Source organism: Papio anubis, chromosome 12 (genome assembly GCF_008728515.1).
Source record: "Papio anubis isolate 15944 chromosome 12, Panubis1.0, whole genome shotgun sequence".
NCBI lineage: Eukaryota > Metazoa > Chordata > Mammalia > Primates > Cercopithecidae > Papio > Papio anubis.
The window spans coordinates 48,884,567-48,903,484 of record NC_044987.1 but is presented as its reverse complement, the minus strand read 5'-3'; the positions used below and the strand labels follow the sequence as shown (position 1 = coordinate 48,903,484).

At 35.7% G+C, this 18,918-nt stretch overlaps 1 protein-coding gene across 7 annotated transcripts in view; it reads right to left on the bottom strand.

The window, feature by feature from the left end:
• DLG2 (discs large MAGUK scaffold protein 2) overlaps positions 1-18,918 on the bottom strand; it is a 2,166,350-nt gene that overhangs the window by 1,763,435 nt on the left and 383,997 nt on the right. For all 7 annotated transcript variants that reach the window (XM_031653896.1, XM_017949244.3, XM_017949248.3 and 4 more), the window contains one exon: positions 699-844. In XM_031653896.1, coding sequence (XP_031509756.1) covers positions 699-844 — 146 coding nt within the window. The remainder of the gene's footprint in view (positions 1-698; positions 845-18,918) is intronic.

The window sequence follows — 18,918 nt, the reverse complement described above, 5'->3', positions numbered from 1 at the left end:
TGACTGCCACTTAAAAGTATCCATTGACTTGTCCCTGTTAGCCCTTAGCTATGAACCTGAGAAATGCCTCAACTTGCCTTAGCCTTTGGTAAATGTTGATTGTAACAGTAGTGTCCAAACTGTTTGATTCCATAATTCTATCTGTAAAAACAAGTTGATCATACAACTCTAATTGCTTTATATTTATTTTTTAAATGCATTACTACTAATATATAAGTTACTCAAATACAGAAAATGTTAAAGAATGTGATTAAAAGAAATGGAAATGGGAATTCTAATATTCTGTTCCTACACCTCAACTGATCATTTTATTCTTGCCCCGGGATATGTGCCCTTGCTATGGAAATCAGAATCGTAGACTGCACTTCCCTATTCTACTATCCATCTCCTTCCCCCACAGCACAGGGAACCATGTTCTGAAACTCCAGAATGCCTTAGACTTGAGTCAACTCTAACTATGACAATATTGCTAACATAACCCACTCAAACAATAGAAAGAATCAGGTCACTCCCATGCCCTATTTTACGCTTTGGAAAAACTGAATTTTCATATATGAAAATTGTATACAGTATGGTATAACTACATTTCTATTATTGTTGTTGTCATTTGTTGATAATAATCACTACTACTACCATTACTTCTTTACTGGACTAAGTCCTAGTATTATTCAGTTCTTTTGGAAGTTTCAACAGTATACCTCTGAAGATTTTTGAAGTCTGTCATGGCACGGAGCAAGAAGGGATGTCTTCTCCCATTTCTGTAAAACTTGATTGGCTTCTTCTATCTTCTGCTCACAACTTTTTTGAGAATTTAGCAATGTCACCTCGTAAAATTCTTGGATATCTGTAAAGAAAATGTAAAGAAAGCATCAAAATGTCATGCATGACTTCATAAATAGCTTCTGCATATATGTCCATATATTGGCATACACAAATTTTGCTGATTAAAAGAACTGCATAAATATATCCCAAAGTAAAACAGAAGAAATCCTGAAAAATATCTTTTTACCTGCATTTAGAATGCTTATAGCAGCTTTATTCAGAATTACAAAAACTAGAACAAATCCTTCAAAAAGTGAATAAACTGTAGTAAATCCATATAATAGAATGTTATTCAGTAATAAGGAATGAGCTATGAAGCCAAACAAAAACATAGATGAATTTTAAATGCATATTGCTAAGTGAAAGAAGTCAGTCTGGAAAGGATACATGCTGTATGATTCCACCTATAGCCTCTGGAAAAAGTAAAGCTAAAGAGACAGTTTAAAAAAACCAATGTTTGCCAGAGGTTCTGAGCAAGAGAAGGAGGTTTGAATACATAAAGCAGAGGATGATGAAAATATTCTCTAATGATACTATAGTGTTGGACACATAACATGAACCATGTGTCAAAACCCAAAGAACTCAATAGCACAAAAAGTAAACCTTAATGTAGGCAAATTTTAAAAAAATCATGTAGGAAGTCAGAGGATCCCAAGATGAAATGCAGACTGTTACAAAGGAATGTAACTGTGTTACAAAGGTATAAAATAACCTCCATGAAGTCAACAGGAAAAAAAAGGAAAAAAAAGTATTAACTTAAGTAACTTTGAAAATGAACAGACTATAAAACCAAAATCAAAGAAACTACACAAAAGCATCATACTCTAGTTGGTAAACTTGTGTCCTGTTGGGTATGGATGAACAATTCTGAAAACACAATACATGTATACTAAAATTGAACAATTAAGCGAATGGATGGTAGATGATGGGAGCCAAGTTTCTTACTGTTTTATAGAAAGTTACAGGCAAGTAAGGTTAAAATGATTCATATGATATTAGATGAGAGTTGGAGACATGTTTAGCTTAATGTAGATATAGATGAATACATATAAGAATATTTACAGACATGTATATACACAAATCAGTTATACACACATATATTTCCTTGCTCCATCTGCTGAGAGGGCCTAGAAGCAATGACGCCACAGTAATAATAAACAAAACTAGCACCCTGATTTTGGCCTCGGTGCAGCATTGGTAAAAAGTAATGAACACTGTCATATTAGATTAACATTGAGGGTGTCTATATGCACTCAAAGTTTTCAAGAGCTACAGGGTAGAGAGATAGATAAAAATACATTTAGAAATAGAAATGAATATGTATCCGGACATTTCCCAGCTCTGTCATATATAATGCCTTGCTCTGTCTCCTGAGAGGACCTAGAAGCAGGGACATCCCAGTAGCAACAAGCACACTCAGAGTTTAGATCTTGGTTTGCAACACTATTTTCCAACAAAAGAAACCAGAGTTCTTTGGAGAAATGGTTGATCCTAGGACTCCTAGGTAGGAGACATAAGATGAGTATGGACCATCTTATAGCCCCAGCAAATAAAGAAACAGTCACCAAAGAAATAACTCTGCTACAATGGGGAAATATCGAAGAAACAAAAGAACCACATGAAAGAGCTGCCAAAGATGGCCAAAGCTGGAGTGATTTGAGCAAAATAAAAAATTACCTAGTATTGGATTATAGCGCCAAATATAAAATAAAGGGATGAGTAGGAGGGATTACAAAAGGGTAAGAGGAAACTTGTAAGAGTGATGTGTATGCTACTATCTTTATTGTGCTTATAGTGTATATATATGTCCAAACCTATTAAATTATGCAGTTTATATAGATGCAGTTTATTATGTATCAGTTATGCTTAAGATGTATATATGTATCAATAAAGAAAGCCAAAAGACAAGGTACAAATTGAAAGAAGATAATTTTGCAGCACACAGACAAAGGAACAGTATCCAGATATGAAAAGAAATACAAATCGAGAAGAAAAAGACAAGCAAACTAAAAGAAAATAATTGGTAAAAATTATGATCAGGCATTTCACAGTAAAATAAACACATGTCACAGACAAGCCTACGAAAGAATCCTCGACCTCATTGGTGATAATAAATACAAACTGAGATCATAATCAAATGCCATTTACATCAAAAATATTGTCAAAAATAATTAAGTCTCACAGTACAAGGACTAGAAAAAGACATTAATTCATGGTAACTTATTTATTCCTAGCAAGTGCAAATTGCTATAGCCACTTCAGAAAATAATTTAACATTTGTTTATCCTATAAGTCAGTATTTCTACTACCCAGTACACATCCTAGATAAACTGTGGCACATATGCACCAAAAACAAACCAAAATGTTCATAGCAGCACAGATTATAGTAGCAAACATCAGAAACATTCCAATGTCCATCAAAAGTGAAATAGATAAATTGTGATATGTTCTCAAGATGGAATTTATGGAGCAGTGAAAATGAATGAATGATAATATCACAAAACTATATATCTTAGAAAAATAATGTTGAGTGAATAAAGTAAGTTTCAATATGAAAACATTTTTGTAAAGTTGAAAAATCTACAAAACTGAACCATATATTTTTAAGCATCCATGCATATACATATAACAAAACAAATAGACAAAAGCAAGAGAAGACATGAAAAGATGTAGTTACTTCAGTAGACAGGGTGGGCAAGGAAGTGGGATAAGGAAAGTACATATGAGTAGTTGCAAGTTAATGGCAATGATCTATTTCTAGATGTCAGTAGCAATTTCAGAAATATTTCTTTTGTTATTATGCTGTGTATATTATAGATAAATTGCATATATTATTTTGCATGAATTGTTACATTTTCATAAATAATAAAGAAAAATTTTGTGTTTCATAAATATTAAGATTTACAGAGAAAAGTTAGTAATCCTTAAATTTTATGTACAGCTACAGCTTTATTCTGCCACTAGCAATAAAGTAACTGTGAGGTCGTGTCTGAAAAATGTGTAAGAACAGAAGGTAAAAGCTATACAGATATACATCCTTCCCAGATTTTTAAAATAACATACAGGCTGGTAGATTACTAATTCGGTTGACAAAAATCAGAGGAATAAGTAATATAAAAATATAAAATCCAGAAAACAAAATATGTTTACATCATCTTGCCTCATGTATTAATGAAGAGAAAAGAATTAGCTGGGCATGGTGGTGTGTGCCTGTGGTCCCAGCTACTCAGGAGGTTGAGGCAGGACAATTGTTTGAACCCAGGAGGTCACGGCTGCAGTGAATTGTGTTCATGCCACTGCACTCCAGTCCTGGTAACAGAACAAGTCTCTCTTTCAAAAAAATAAAAACTAAAAATAAAGGGAAAAGAAAAAAAAAGAATTTCTGTAAACATTTCTGCAGCTACAGTCTCTTAAAAGAATGACTTGTAATGAATAAAACAATTTTTGTAGATAGTCAAATTTCAAGATTCTTTTCCTCTGCATCTTTTTAAAGGATATAAACAGTTTCATGAGCAGTACTTGTAAGTCACCAAAATTTGAAACACTACGTGTACAAATTATTCAGAAAAGAAAGGATATTTATCATACTCGTGCTATGCATTTATATCAATAAGCTGTACTTTGAAACATAACAAACAGTGATTTGATCACATTTAGAAAAACCCTGGGGACAATATTTTTAATATTAAACTTGTAAATCTTCATTAATTTATACCCCTAAATGTGACGAAGTGTTCAAAGTCTATTTCACTGTTTTGTCTGCTTATTCTCCATGCCTGAAGCAACTACTAGAGAGGAAGAAAATAACCATGATTAAGTCAAAGATGACTTAAATTTGATGATAATTCAATGATCAATGCCAAATTTCACTTTTGGTTAACAAGCATTATTTTTTAATAATTGACATATATCCCCTTGTCACTTTCCAAGCATCTCTCTTTTATACCCTCTTTCCTCACCACCACCACCACCATTCCCACTGCCAGAGTTCAGGCCCTCAACATCTCTTGCTCACACTCTTCTTTAGGCCCAGATTCCCTTTCCCACACTTAGAAATCCTCCTTCTCCTTCAATGCCCAGTTCCAGTTCAGTCTTTGTAAAAAAAATATTTGAAGTCAGAGATCTAAATATGAAATGTCATCATCAAGAAATTATTTTTACTAAAACTGGGTTCAATTGAGTAGGTAGTAAGAACACCCAAGCAACTGCCATCAAAAAGAAAATATGTTTGGAAATTTGTGGGGGATTCTCTTCTTACAGCTTCAACAAAGAGATGGTAAAATGTGTTAAGATATATGTCTATGCTTCTTCCAACATGCCTTGTTCCCTTACCACATACCTGCTTTGAATTCATCTAGACAGTATAGCACAGTTGATCTTGCTATACTTAATGATGTTGCAAATTACATTAGGCTTTTCTGAACACTTGGTTCTGCTTAGGGAGCTAGATAAATGCTCATAACCACTTTCCTTATTCTGTATCCAAATCCCATACTTTCTCTTCTGCAAAGTAAAATACTGCTGCTTTCTTCCTGTTCTAACAACATATTGCTTGAATCTGCTCAATAGTTATTTCTCTTTCTGCTTTATAGTAGAAATAGTTGTTCACCCACCTGTCTTCAACATTTCAATTCACTAAGTAATTTTTAAGTGCTAAGCAAGGCCCTCAGGAATGAAGACAACGTCCTATCCAGTCATATATTCTCTAGTATCTAACATTATCCTTAAATTCAGTAAGCACATAATGAATTCTTGGTAATTTCCATTTGTTTGTATTCCCTCTTTTTAAGGTTCAAACAGAAAAAAAAATCATTAAGTGAAGTCAAATCCCTTCTCACTCAGGAATGCTAAACCCTGCATATTGTTTAGATTACATTTTTATGTGACTTGACTCCTTGATTTAATCACAGCACCTAGCACTTTTTATTTTGTACATTCCCTACTCAAATATAAAAGTATTTGCCACCTCTGAGGATATACAAAATAAATTCCTCAAATTCTTGAAGATGTATCTATTTTGACGTCAAAATTTTTAAAGAATAGTCTATAAATTATTGTCAAATTTACAGGAAAGTGTTACAAACTCTAATGCACACAAAAATTACCTGGGGACATGGGGCCTGAATTTCTGCATTTCTAATAAGCACCCAGGTGATGTCCATGGCTTCTGATCCACTAGCAACATTGGACTTCAGAAACAGCATCTCAGGGATAAGAATTTCATGCTCTCAATTCAAATAGCCCTTTTGAGTCACTGCAATCCTCTTCTTCAGAGTGAAAAGCAGGATTAAAGGGGGGAATGGGGTGAAAGATCCCCATAATAGAAGGAAGATGGCAAGAGGAAAACTCTGCCTATTGATTCATAAACAATAAGTACTTAGTGGGGATATTATTGACTAAACTGATTTAGATTGAATTCATTAGAACTTAGCTGGAAGAAACTGTATTTCAATCTTCTGCCTTTAGGATCCATTAAAACAAAAGAATTGACTTCTAGGTGATAGCTGAGATAGCCCCTATTCAGTCCTATCTCTCTCTTTTTTAACCCACACTCCTTAAAAATGAGATCTGGGCCGGGCGCGGTGGCTCAAGCCTGTAATCCCAGCACTTTGGGAGGCCGAGACGGGCGGATCACGAGGTCAGGAGATCGAGACCATCCTGGCTAACACGGTGAAACCCTGTCTCTACTAAAAAATACAAAAAAAAAAAAACTAGCCGGGCGAGGTGGCGGGCGCCTGTAGTCCCAGCTACTCGGGAGGCTGAGGCAGGAGAATGGCGTGAACCCGGGAGGCAGAGCTTGCAGTGAGCTGAGATCCGGCCACTGCACTCCAGCCTGGGCGACAGAGCGAGACTCCGTCTCAAAAAAAAAAAAAAAAAAAAAAATGAGATCTGGTCTTGGTAATAATGATTCTGACACAGTTAGGTCTTCAATTGTCAAACAGCATGTTGAAGGAAATTCATAATAAATAGGACTGTCTTTTCAAGCACACCCTTAAAAACTCAACATATACTCAAAATATTTCATCTTCTTCCAAGAAGAAACACCTAACATGGTATACCTATTTCAATGATGCTACTATTTCCTCAAAAGACACTTAAAACTCCTCTTTGAGATATACCTTCAAGCATTTGATGAGATTTGTAAGGTCCTTGGAAATGGTAAATATTTTTCCCTTGAAGGGAAGTTTGCTTTTCTTAAAATAACCAAAATTCACTAGGCAAACTTTAAATATAAGTAATGGAAAAAAGGATTTTTTACATGACTTAAGAAAATATGATTCTTAAATCATGAGACTCTTTTCTTATGTGACTCATGAGTTGCTCTGCAATTATCTACTTAACCACAATAAAATAAAAAAGTAACTAGAATGCTGAATGTGTAACATCTTTACATACTTTTCATCTATTATGGGCTAGAATAAAAGTGACTGGGGAAAGGCTTTTTGCACTTCTTCCTATCCCAGCCTTCATGCTGCCAGGCATAGTATTATGGGAACAACTGCAGTCACCTCTGTACTCTGCCAATTAAGCAGAAACCCCTGCGGAGGTTGTTACTGTTGATTCATTTGGTTTTTAGTGATTGGCATATATGGCTATAGCTCACCAAAGCTGTTTAATCCCAAAAATTTACCAAAATCACCTGAGGATTCTCTCCTTTTCTTCTTCTTCTTTTTTTTTTTTTTTTTTTTTTTTTTTTCCAGACAGAGTCTTGCTCTATTGCCCAGGTTGGAATGCAGCAGTGCAATCTCAGCTCACTGCAACCTCCTCCTCCTGGGTTCAAGCAATTCTCCTGACTCAGCCTCCCAAGTAGCTGGAATTACAGGTGCCCAACACCATGCCCAGTTAATTTGTGTATTTTTAGTAGAGATGGGGTTTCACCACGTTGGGCAGGCTGGTTTCGAACTCCTGACCTCAGGTGATCCACCGGCCTCAGCATCCCAAAGTGTTGGGATTACAGGCGTTAAGCCACTGTGCCTGGTCAGGATTCTTTTCTTACAGCTGCAACAAAGAGATGGTAAGATGTGCTTTAAGACATATGCCTTATGCTTCTTCCAACATACCTTGTTCTCTTACTACATACCTGCTTTGAATTCAGCTGGACAGTATAGCACAGGTGAGCTTACTATACTTAATGATGTTACAGTCTTGGTGTTCCATTAAGCTTTTCTGAACACTTGGTTCTGCTTAGGGAGTCAGATAAATGTTCATATCGAATTTCCTTATCCTGTATCCATAGCCCATACTTTCTCTTCTGCAAAGTAAAAAGTTATCATTCTCCCAATCCATACGAGTCCAAAACTACTAGACGCTGAAGCACAGAAGTGGAATTTTCAATAAAGCCTTTATCAGTGTGGTAAATGTCCTATCTTAGGCTTTGCACCAAGGAAAGTTTCTTTAAGAATATTACCTAGAACTAGAGGAATAAAGTTGAATATGAGGAAGGGACTAAAGTTGAATGTAGATAAAATAAAAATATAAATTTCATAGCCTAGACCGAGTGAAAGCAAGTACCAAGTAAGGGAATAAAAGAGGCAAAACAAGAATGAGTGCAAAGCCCGGAGTACAAGGACTAATGCAAAATGGAACTCAACAGATGCTGAACACATAAGACCAGAGAATGAGCAAATGCTCATACCCAAAGGGTCATGGAAATTCCACATTGTTCTGATATGATTGGGCTTCTTCTGTGCCTAGACAAAGCACAACCGAAGGAAGGAGGAAAGAAGGAAGGAAGGAGGGAAGGGAAGGGAAGGGAAGGGAAGGGAGAGAGGGAGGGAAGAAAGGGAGGGAGGGAAGGAAAAGAAAGAGAAGAGAGGGGAAGGGAAGAGAAGAAGGGGAAGGGAAGGAGGGAGCGGGGGTGGGGCAGAGAGGTTATGAAGGAAATCTTGGTTTCAAAGTACTTTCCTCTATTAAAAAGAATCAGGACTTTTTGGAGAAAGGGCTCACAGGATGAGAACAAGGAAATTATGAATCTAGCACATCTTTTTGTACTAGAAAGGAAGGAAGTGCTCCAAAATCACAGGATCATATCAAAAGGACATGTAAGCCAGCTTGAAGGGGCTCTTAATGACTAAATCTGAAATAATTTGAGCCTTAAAAATCAATTAATAGTCAGGAGATATAATTTTTTTAATAAAATAATAATCCATTAGTCTATCCTGATATAGATAAATTAGTGATTAAATGAGGGAGAAGAGAAAGCTCTTCCTTATAGAATTCCAACTAATAAATATAGAAGAAATGATGGAATTATAAAATCATTGAGGGATGCTGCAACTAGTAGTAAAAAATAGGACAAGAATGTGGCATTATATAGCCTCATAGTATCTCCCCACCAATTAGAACAGAATGGGTCAGGCATGGTGGCTTACATGTGTAATCTCTTTGGGAGGTGAACGCAGGAATTAGGAGCAACAGTTGAGCCCAAGAGTTTGAGACCAACCTGGGCAACATAGTGAGACCTCATCTCTGCAAAAAACAAAGATATACTTATACAATTATCTTTTTAAATAGTACAAACTGGCACCAGGAGCCTCCTGTTATTATACACAAAGAAGAACATAGCATCATTTCTGTAATATTTCTGCCCAAAATGCATAAGTTGAATCTAATCATAAGGAAACATCAGACAAATGCAGATTATAAGACATTCTACTAAATACTTGGTTTGAAATCTTCAAAAATGTCAAGGTAAGAAAAGAAAGGCTTATGAACTATTGCAGATTAAAGGAAACTAAAGAGGCATGACAATTAAATGTTATGTGTAATGTAACGTAGATCTTGGACTGAGGAAATACAACTATAAAAGACATTATAGAGATAACTGCTGAAATGAATATGGACTGCTCATTAGATAATAATATTGTACCAAGGCTAAATTTCCTGATTTTGATAACTGCACTATTTATGTAAGAGAATATTCTTGGTTTTAGAAAATATACAAGTATTTAGTGATCAATGTGCCTAATGCCCCCAACTATTCTCAAATGAGTGAACGGCATCAGGCACTTCATTAATAAGACACATGCAAAGCTGAGCATGGTGGCTAACGCCTGTAATTCCAACACTTTGGGACGCTGAAGTGGGAGGACTACTTAAAGCCAGGAGTTTAAGACCAGCCTGGTCAACATAGTGAGAACTTGTATCTACAAAAATTAAAATAAACTGATATGCATACTTATGTATATATGTGTATATGTGTGTATAGAGATATATAGAGACACGCATATATAGAAAATGATAAATAGAGTGAAATGTAAACAATTGGTGAATCTGGATAAAGTGACTATACAGTAGTTCCTGTACTATTATTATAACTTTTCTGTAGATTTGAAATTACATTGAAATACATCGCTTTGAAAAATGGTAAGGTGACTAGGAGGTGTTAGTGATAAGTATGGAACTGGGAAATATCCAGTAACATTAGTAAAAAAAAAGAACTACAGAAAAGAGACTCAAAGAGGAACAAAATATACAGTGCAGAATGTCATGGAAGAGGAAGAAGATCAGATCAATGGGGCATATGTGAGGTAGTATAATTATTTGGAGATAAAAGCACAAGCTCTGAAGTCAAACAGAATGGCCCTGGCTCTGCTGCTTACTAAATGTGTGACCTTATGCAAGTTACTTAACTTTTCTAAACCTCACCTTCTTCACCTATAAAATTTACATATGTAAGTACTCCACGTTGTTGAATAGTTGTACAAAACATAGTAAATGGTAGCTATAATATTCTTTGGTTAACATATCATCTTCCAACAATACTGTGTACACAGGCAGTCTCATTAAATGTTGTATACCTGAACAAAGAATATGCTCAGCCAGGGGTCATTTCTTCCATAACAGTCAAGAGTGCAGACACTTGAATCAATAAAGCAGAATTAATACTTGACAAGGAAGCAGAAATTGTTATTTACAAGTTTCTAAAAAGCTGATTCAAATGGAAATTGTAACAGAAATGCGATAAGATGTGCATGCAGCAACACAGTATTTTTGTGGCTCAAATAATGTCTTTAAAAATATGACCTCTAAAATGAATTTTAATTCAAAATACCTCCTTGATGAATAAATGTGCTACTTCAAGTTGCTTGAAAAGCAGGCACTAAATAAACTCAAGATATTGTTAATGCAAATCAGCTACCTTTTATCTTACACTTATAGCACTTACACTCCCAAACCACCAGCAGGTGTGTCTTACTCTATATCTAGGAGATAATTAACTTTCAATTTCACATCAATCATTCAAGATGTAGGAATGTTGTCAATTCTTTTTACCTCACAAAGATTTACCATGTAAATTCTACAAATCTTCGGAAGATAAGTAACTATATGTAATCTCGTATGAGCCCAGTTGTGTGTGTGTGTGTGTATGTGTGTGTCACCCAGGCTGGAGTGCAGTGGCGCAATCTCGGCTCACCGCAAACTCCGCCTTCCAGGTTCACGCCACTCTCCTGCCTCAACCTCCTGAGTAGCTGGGACTACAGGGCCCTGCCACCATGCCCGCCTTATTTTTTGTATTTTTAGTAGAGATGAGGTTTCACTGTGTTAACCAGGTTGGTCTCAAACTGCTGACCTCGTGATCCACCCAGCTCGGCCTCCCAAAGTGCTGGGATTACAGGCATGGGCCACCGCACCCAGTCGAGCCCAGTTTTAAGTTATATATTCTTTCATGCCTACCTCCCTACTAAAAAATTCCCAATATCTTCCAATCTGTGATTAAGTATTGGTATTGCTCACTGAAGACGGGAGAGAAGAAAGAAATAGCATTTGTCATTTACCAGCCATGCATAAACACCATGTGTTTAGTTGTACTTTGTAAATGTCATTCATTTTACTAACTTCTTTCAATCATCTTATGAGACATGTATGATTACACCTATGTTAGCGATGGAGAAACTGAGACTGATTCAAAGTCACCAGGCTGGACAATGGCAAGGCTAATATTAGAATTCACATTTGACACTGAAGCCTACACTCTTTACTGCAACATGCTGCACCAGTATGCGTAATAGAATGTTAGGGGTTAATTAAATAATATCAGTGCTAAAACAAGCATATTTTATTATCAAATGCATGACTAGAATATCATTTAGAAAATTCTTCAGATCACCAGATGGAAAGAAAATCAAACCTAAGGAATTCTCAAAAACTTTCCAAGACCTGTTACCAAGGATATTTTAACTAATCTCAACAGCGCAGTGCTTAGCTGAAGCTATTTGGTTTCTTTCCATCAGCAAAATCTCAAACAGAATGAAAGTTTGGACTCCAGGGATCATATCTTTCCAGCTGATGAATGCCAAGGGAGACAAGAATGCTTATGCATAGAAGTAGCTATAGACTTTCTGTATAGTTAAGCTAGGAGACAAATATTAAAGAGGTTGCTACAAATTGACTCTATTGGCCTCTCAGATTTGCTTTTTACATCCTGTGAACACAGGGTATTCAATAAATATTAGTTATGCAATAATATTGCAACAAATTTTTCCAGAGGCTAAGAACTAACTTTAACAGAAAATAAGAAGCAGAGGAGAAAAAGATGGCAAAACAGCTATGAAATAATAGACTTTGGGGGAACCTTTGGCATCAGGCATATAAGTATAGATTTACTTAAGATTCTGTTTAATGGTGATTTTATGCAATTTTATAATCAGTCCAATTAAACAACTCAAATGAGGACAGAATAGCATTCAGTCTACAGGGAGACATTATCCATAGAGACACATGTTAAGTAGGAAAATAAAAATCTGTCTCTGACATGTAAAATACAACATCCCTCTCATCTCCTCAAATCAGATATACAAGAACTTTTATTACAACTTGCCAAAATGGCAAGATTGTTTTGTTTTGATTTTTTTTTTCACTTTGTTCTTTCTTCTTTTTCCCTTCTTTTGGACATACAGCTCTGAATCATAAGACTGTATAGAATTCTACTCATAAACACCAAAAGCTTAGTCTCCTCTTATGTATACCATGAAATGAAGGGTATTTTTTTGGCAGATTAATAAATCTAATATCAACTATCACTTGAAAAAAGTATCACATTCCACTGCACCAAAAGGATGAATTTAAATGAAAGTCTGTAATCATTTCACTTGGAATTGGTCCAGGAAGTGACAGCTGATGGCTAATCTCAAAAAGAACATGCTTGTAAACACTGGTGTTCCAATTATCTGAAAATCAATTTTAGATTGTAGAAATTATTGAAAATATACTCCTATAAAATGTGTAATACAATTTTATTATAATTATGATGTGATTGTATTATGTATTATATAAAATGACACAATCATATTATAATTTATTTTAGTGTATAAATAATATTAATTATATAAAGTTAATTATCATATACATATCTCTATAGTACAGATAGAATCATACCAATTATATTATTTTAAATTTTATGATCTACTGTGCTAGAAAATCTTATGAGAATATACTGCTTAAATAAAATTGTAGAAAAATAAAACCAAGAGTCATTAAATATGTCGCCTTTCTTTTTCCCCAACTTCCCCAATACCAAAAGAGTTAGCTTAAGAGAAAATGTTATGCCCAAATACAAAAGTACAGATTAGAAAATATGCTACCCAATATACCTAAGGTATCATTAGCACACTTTTATATTGGCTAAAGTATACTGCCTTTTGTTCTAAAGTAATAGCGGAAAGCCAGCTTGTAGATGAATAGTTTTTATGTTGCAAGAACTATCCGATCCACTGCAGTCCTCAAGTATGACATGAAGCTTTCTAGTTCTCTCTCAGACTGCCTAATGTTTTGCGATAAGTTTGAGACCACTGGAAAGCCACACAGGACTCATAGTCAAACCAGCAGGCCATTCTGCCTGCTTCCAGACAAGGAAAACTATGCTGATAGTTCCACTAACAATCTTTGGAAAATAGTAACGTTTCTTCTTGCTTTATTGAAAAATACATCTATGAGCTTCTTCTCATATTTTCTTCTTTCTCTTTTCATTCCATTCATTCTTTTCCTTTCCCTTTCCGTTTCCCTTTCATTCCCTTCCTGAACAATTCAGTCCCAAAGCCACTGGGTGAAGTACAGCAAAGTCTACTCTGGTGGTGAAGGAGTTTGGAGAACAGAGCTATAGTCATCTAGAGCAGGGTGTCAGATTGGCCCAGCGCCTAATCTAGATGAGAAAGGTATCCATGTATGGAGGCAGACCACAGCTGAGTTACAGAGCCTGACAGAGTGAGGAAAGAGTCCTTGAAGACGGGTAGGCTAATATGGGCTGTTGGAATTAAACAAGTTAGGAAAGGCCAAATAGGCTACATAATGTTTGAGCATAGAGTTAAAACCTGAGTAGTATGAGGAGGGCACCCATGTGGTGGGAAGGGGCTGAAGTGCTTTGTCATAGCTAAGTAGAGTGACAAGATCTCCCATGCAGAGCAGTGACCTAGCAAGGGTTGCGAGAGCATGAGTTTGGTGAGGAGGTTATCTGTGCTAGTGTGGCAGAAACAATGGGAGACTGGTTACATACAGAAGGATTGGTCAGATAAGTAAATAAAATAAGGATAATTTGAATCTATCAGAAAAGAGAGTGAATATATGGCAGTAGAGAAAACTACAATGAATTATATAGTATTAGACTGGAACTGGAGTAATCAGTGTGAACTCATGGTTTGCAATATCGATAGATAAATACAGATACTAATATAGATGTAAATTTGTCTGAGTACAAATATACACAAAAGGGAAAATAAATTCACAGTGGGGAAGCCTGGAAAACACAACCTCAATTGTGTGCTCAAAGTGAATATCATAAGCAAATGTAGCAAATCTAATTATATGCCACCTGATAGGACGCAATGAAAAGATCACAGACTCGCTTCTGTAATATTCCTATTTCAGAAATGTCAGTCACACAAAAAAGAAAAAAGTAAAAGCTGAGGGTCTGCCACAGAATTAAGGAAATTAGAAAGACATGACAACTAAAGATGACATGTGATTCTGAACTAAATTCTTTGCTATAAAGCACATCTAACTGGGACATCTGTTAATTTCCCATTAATACTAATATTCGCAATATTACCATCCGATTTTGATGGTAATATTGCAGTTATATAACAGATTGCCCGTGTTCCCAGGAGACACACTAATGTAGTAGTAAGAAATGGAACAAGTTGGTCACTTAACACTCATATGGGTCAAGAGATTTTTTTTAAGTGCTGTACTATACTTTCACATTTGAGATTATTTCAAAAAAAAATTTAATGCCCTAAAAATAAATATTAAAAATTATTTCTAAAAAACAAAGAAAATTACATCTAGGTCATAGAAGATGTAAATTCTTTGTGGTTGTCTAGATGCAAACACTTCACCCAATTTTCAACTTCAATAGTCTATTTTTGTGTTAGTAATAAATGCCATTTATCAAACATACCATAGCAAGTTGAGCATTGTATGTACATTATCTCATTTACTATTCTCAATAATCCTATGAGATAGGTACAATTATTTCACCCCTTTACATTGGAAGAAACTCAGGAAGAGAGAGGTTGAGACATTTTCCCAGTTTGCTTAATTTATAACTGGCAGAACTGGGATAGGAACTACGTATGTCTCACTCCAAAGTCTGTGGTGTTAACTATTACAGACTGACTCTTTATGTCTGGAGTAATTATTAGATTTTCTTTGTTTTGCTCCGGGTTAACATGGATTTTGTTTGTTCATCTTGTTTTTCTTGTCATCTAGGATATTTTATGGACCATGACTCAGCAGTTCCAGCTCAAAGATTCTTTCTCCCTGAAGCCTCTTTCACCAAAAGTTATTTCTCCCTTCCTCCCCATTATTGCCTTTGCACTTTGCATTTATCTTTTGATTCTTATGACCCTGTGTCATTGGTATATATGTTTTATTTCCCTACATGTAAATTTTGCAAAGTTAAAGGCTAAGTTACACTCCATTTTTTTTATCTCACATAAGCAGTGGCTGTCAAATTTTATCATGCACCAAAGTCACCCAAAGAGCTCGTTAAAAAACAGATTACTGGACCGTATCACCAGAATTTCTGATTCAGTAGTCTAGGGTAGGGTCTAAAATTTACTTTTCTAACAAATTCCCATGCAATGCTGGTGTTGCTGGTCCAGGGACCGCACTTTGAAAAACATTTCAGTACTGTATAGAGCTTACCAGTCTCTTACCAAAGTAGCTAAATAGTGTTTTATGATTTATAAAACTATAACACATACATTATCTTCTTTGCTATAATATATCCAAATACAGATATAATATATCTATGGTATAGAATGCCTCATATTATATGGTAACAGTAAATTGGTTGGTTCATCTTTCGCACCTTTTATTCATTCACTCATTTCTTCAGCAAATATTTCTTAAGTATTGACTGCGTGCCTGATACTGAGATACAGCAGTGAATAAGACAGAGTAGCCTCTGCTATGATAAAAACTAACAGTCTAGCAGAAACAAAGAAGACTAATTAAGCAAAATATGACAAATTCCCATACTTCACTTCCAATTATCTTCATGGGAAGAGATATTTGATAAATGGGAGCAACAAAACAAAATGTGTATTAGCACAATAACACATTAAAGTTATAATGGGTTAGGCAGAGAAAGGTTTTTCGGTGTTAAGAGACTTTTCACTCTAGAGTACCTGAAGGGCTAAAACAATCTTCAAAGATGTAGAGAACTGAGAACACGATACTGCCCCTCCAACTCCTCAGGGATACAGTAAATGGAATAACTGCAGGAAAAGCTACAGTCTGGGGCAGGCAAAACAAACAAGGAGTAAAATAAGAAAGAAGCAGGAAAACCATAAAGGAGATACCCCTTATGCCCATCAGAGATGGACTCTCAGACGTTCATACTCTGTATGAACAGATAGATGGGAAAGAAAATTCAAATTCTGCAGAATCCTTGGGGATCCATGGACATTCATGTTGTCCAGAAGCAAAATTTTCTTTCTGGACATATGCAATAGTTGAATCAAGTTATTACTATAGTGTCAGTGAATATCAGGTCAAAAGAATATAGAGTAAAATGAGAATACATGACAGAAAGCCTGTTCTAGGGAGTTTATTTCCCAAAGGAGGAAGAACATTCAACTGAGACAGAAGGATTAGTAGGTATTTTCAGGCATGGGAGTTTGAGGACAGGGAAGTGGAAGAGATGGAGAACATGCAAGAACCTGAGGGAGGAGAAAGCATGACAAGGACCTTTAAAAAATTGATTAGAGGCTGGGCACAGTGACTCATATCTGTAATCCCAGCAGTTTGGGAGGCAGAGGCAGGAGGATCACTTGAGGTCAAGAACTCAAAACCATCCTGGCTAACAAGATGAAACCTCATCTCTACTAAAAATACAAAAATTAGCTGGGTGTGGTGGGGCATGCCTGTGATCCCAGCTGCTCAGGAGGCTAAGGCAGGAGACTTGCTTGAACCTGGGAGGCAGAGATTGTAGTGAACCGAGATCACACCACTTCACTCCAACCTGGCTGACAGAACAAGACTCCATATCAAAACAAAACAAAACAAAAAAAAACAAATCATTAGAGAAGGACAAAGAGACTGGTATAAGATAAGGCTGGAGAGGTAGGCAGGTAGGTAGACTGTTGTATTCTGTACTCAGTTTTTAGGACCTTGAAAGTATTGATCATGTCAGTAAATTTTGTATCATTGTTGCCAGAAAGACTATATATGTTTGATAAAGGTGGAATGAGAGAATCAATCAATCAATGGATGGATGTGTAAAGCAAATATATGGTACAAAAGACAGAGGCATAAAATTAAAATGGCATGATCTGGAAGTAAAGCATTGAATGGACCAATATAAAAAGTAAAGGAGCTTGTGAGTCTCGATTATGCAGGGCTAGAACTGTGAGGGGGCTGAAAATCATCTTATCAATCTGCTTACTGTAGAGATGAAAAAACTAAGGCTGGTGAATTAGGTGGCTTCCCCAAGAACACAAAGCCAGTAGTGACTGAACCAGGACTTGAATCTCCTGGTTCCCAAACCAAGAAGCTTTCCACTACAGTCATAGCTCATTCTGGACCTAGAAGTATAAAAATAAGTCTCTAACAGTCACTATGCAGACAGATGCCAAGCACATCAGAACCTTATCCCTAATGGACGCATAACTAGCAGCTGCCACATTTTTTCTAGTTGTGCTTTAGAACTTAGCTATGGATGATATAAGAAAAATACTCATCCGTCCTGTCATAAAATTGATTCATTTTGAAAACGGCTATTCTCTCTGTGTTATTATTTCTTTTTCTACCTTTAGAAAGGAGATAATAATAAAAATAGTATTTGTATTATTTGAGATACAATTTTATTATTATTTGATATAATTTGATATAAAATAATGTAATATTATTTTATTATATTATTTGAGCCTGAGATAATTAATACAAATAGTATAGTGGCAACACTCAGCACAAAATTATCTTAAGAGCACATGAGGTCAGACTGTCATGGGAAGAAATCTCTCCAAGCAGCTGCATAACTACCTATAATTCACAGGAAGGTAGAATCAATAGGATTCTGGAAGGCCGACTCCACATTCTGTTCTTTAGGTAACTACTATTTGTCAGAAACTTGGACAGACACTACTAACGTGTCACAAATAATGATTTTGCCCTGAGTGACTTTTGGTCTGTTATTTCCAACCTTCTTTCTCTCTGCTGCCTAAGTTCACTAATAATACTACTACATAAACAAATAACATATTTTACTCATTTAAAGATCACATTTGTTATTAATCAAAATATTAAAATTTGGCACTTTTTTTTCTATGTTCCTTATACTAGTCAGGCAAGGTGGTAGGTAAGAACTATGCCATCATCTTTTAGGAAGTGTCAGAATGCCTGCTGAGCCTACATTCCCCTTCTGAAGGATTTCCTACATATAAGCTATCCCAGACTGACTGGTGATTGCTGAACACCTGACCTGAGACTAGTCAATTGCTAGATGGGCCAACAGGTATGAAATGGCCTGGTATAAGAATTCTGCCTTACACCAGTGGTGATAGGCTAATTCAATTGGATACTCTCACTTGAAAAGTTTAAAACAAACAAACAAACAAAAAACCAGTCAGTTAGTTGATAATTTCAAGGAATAGA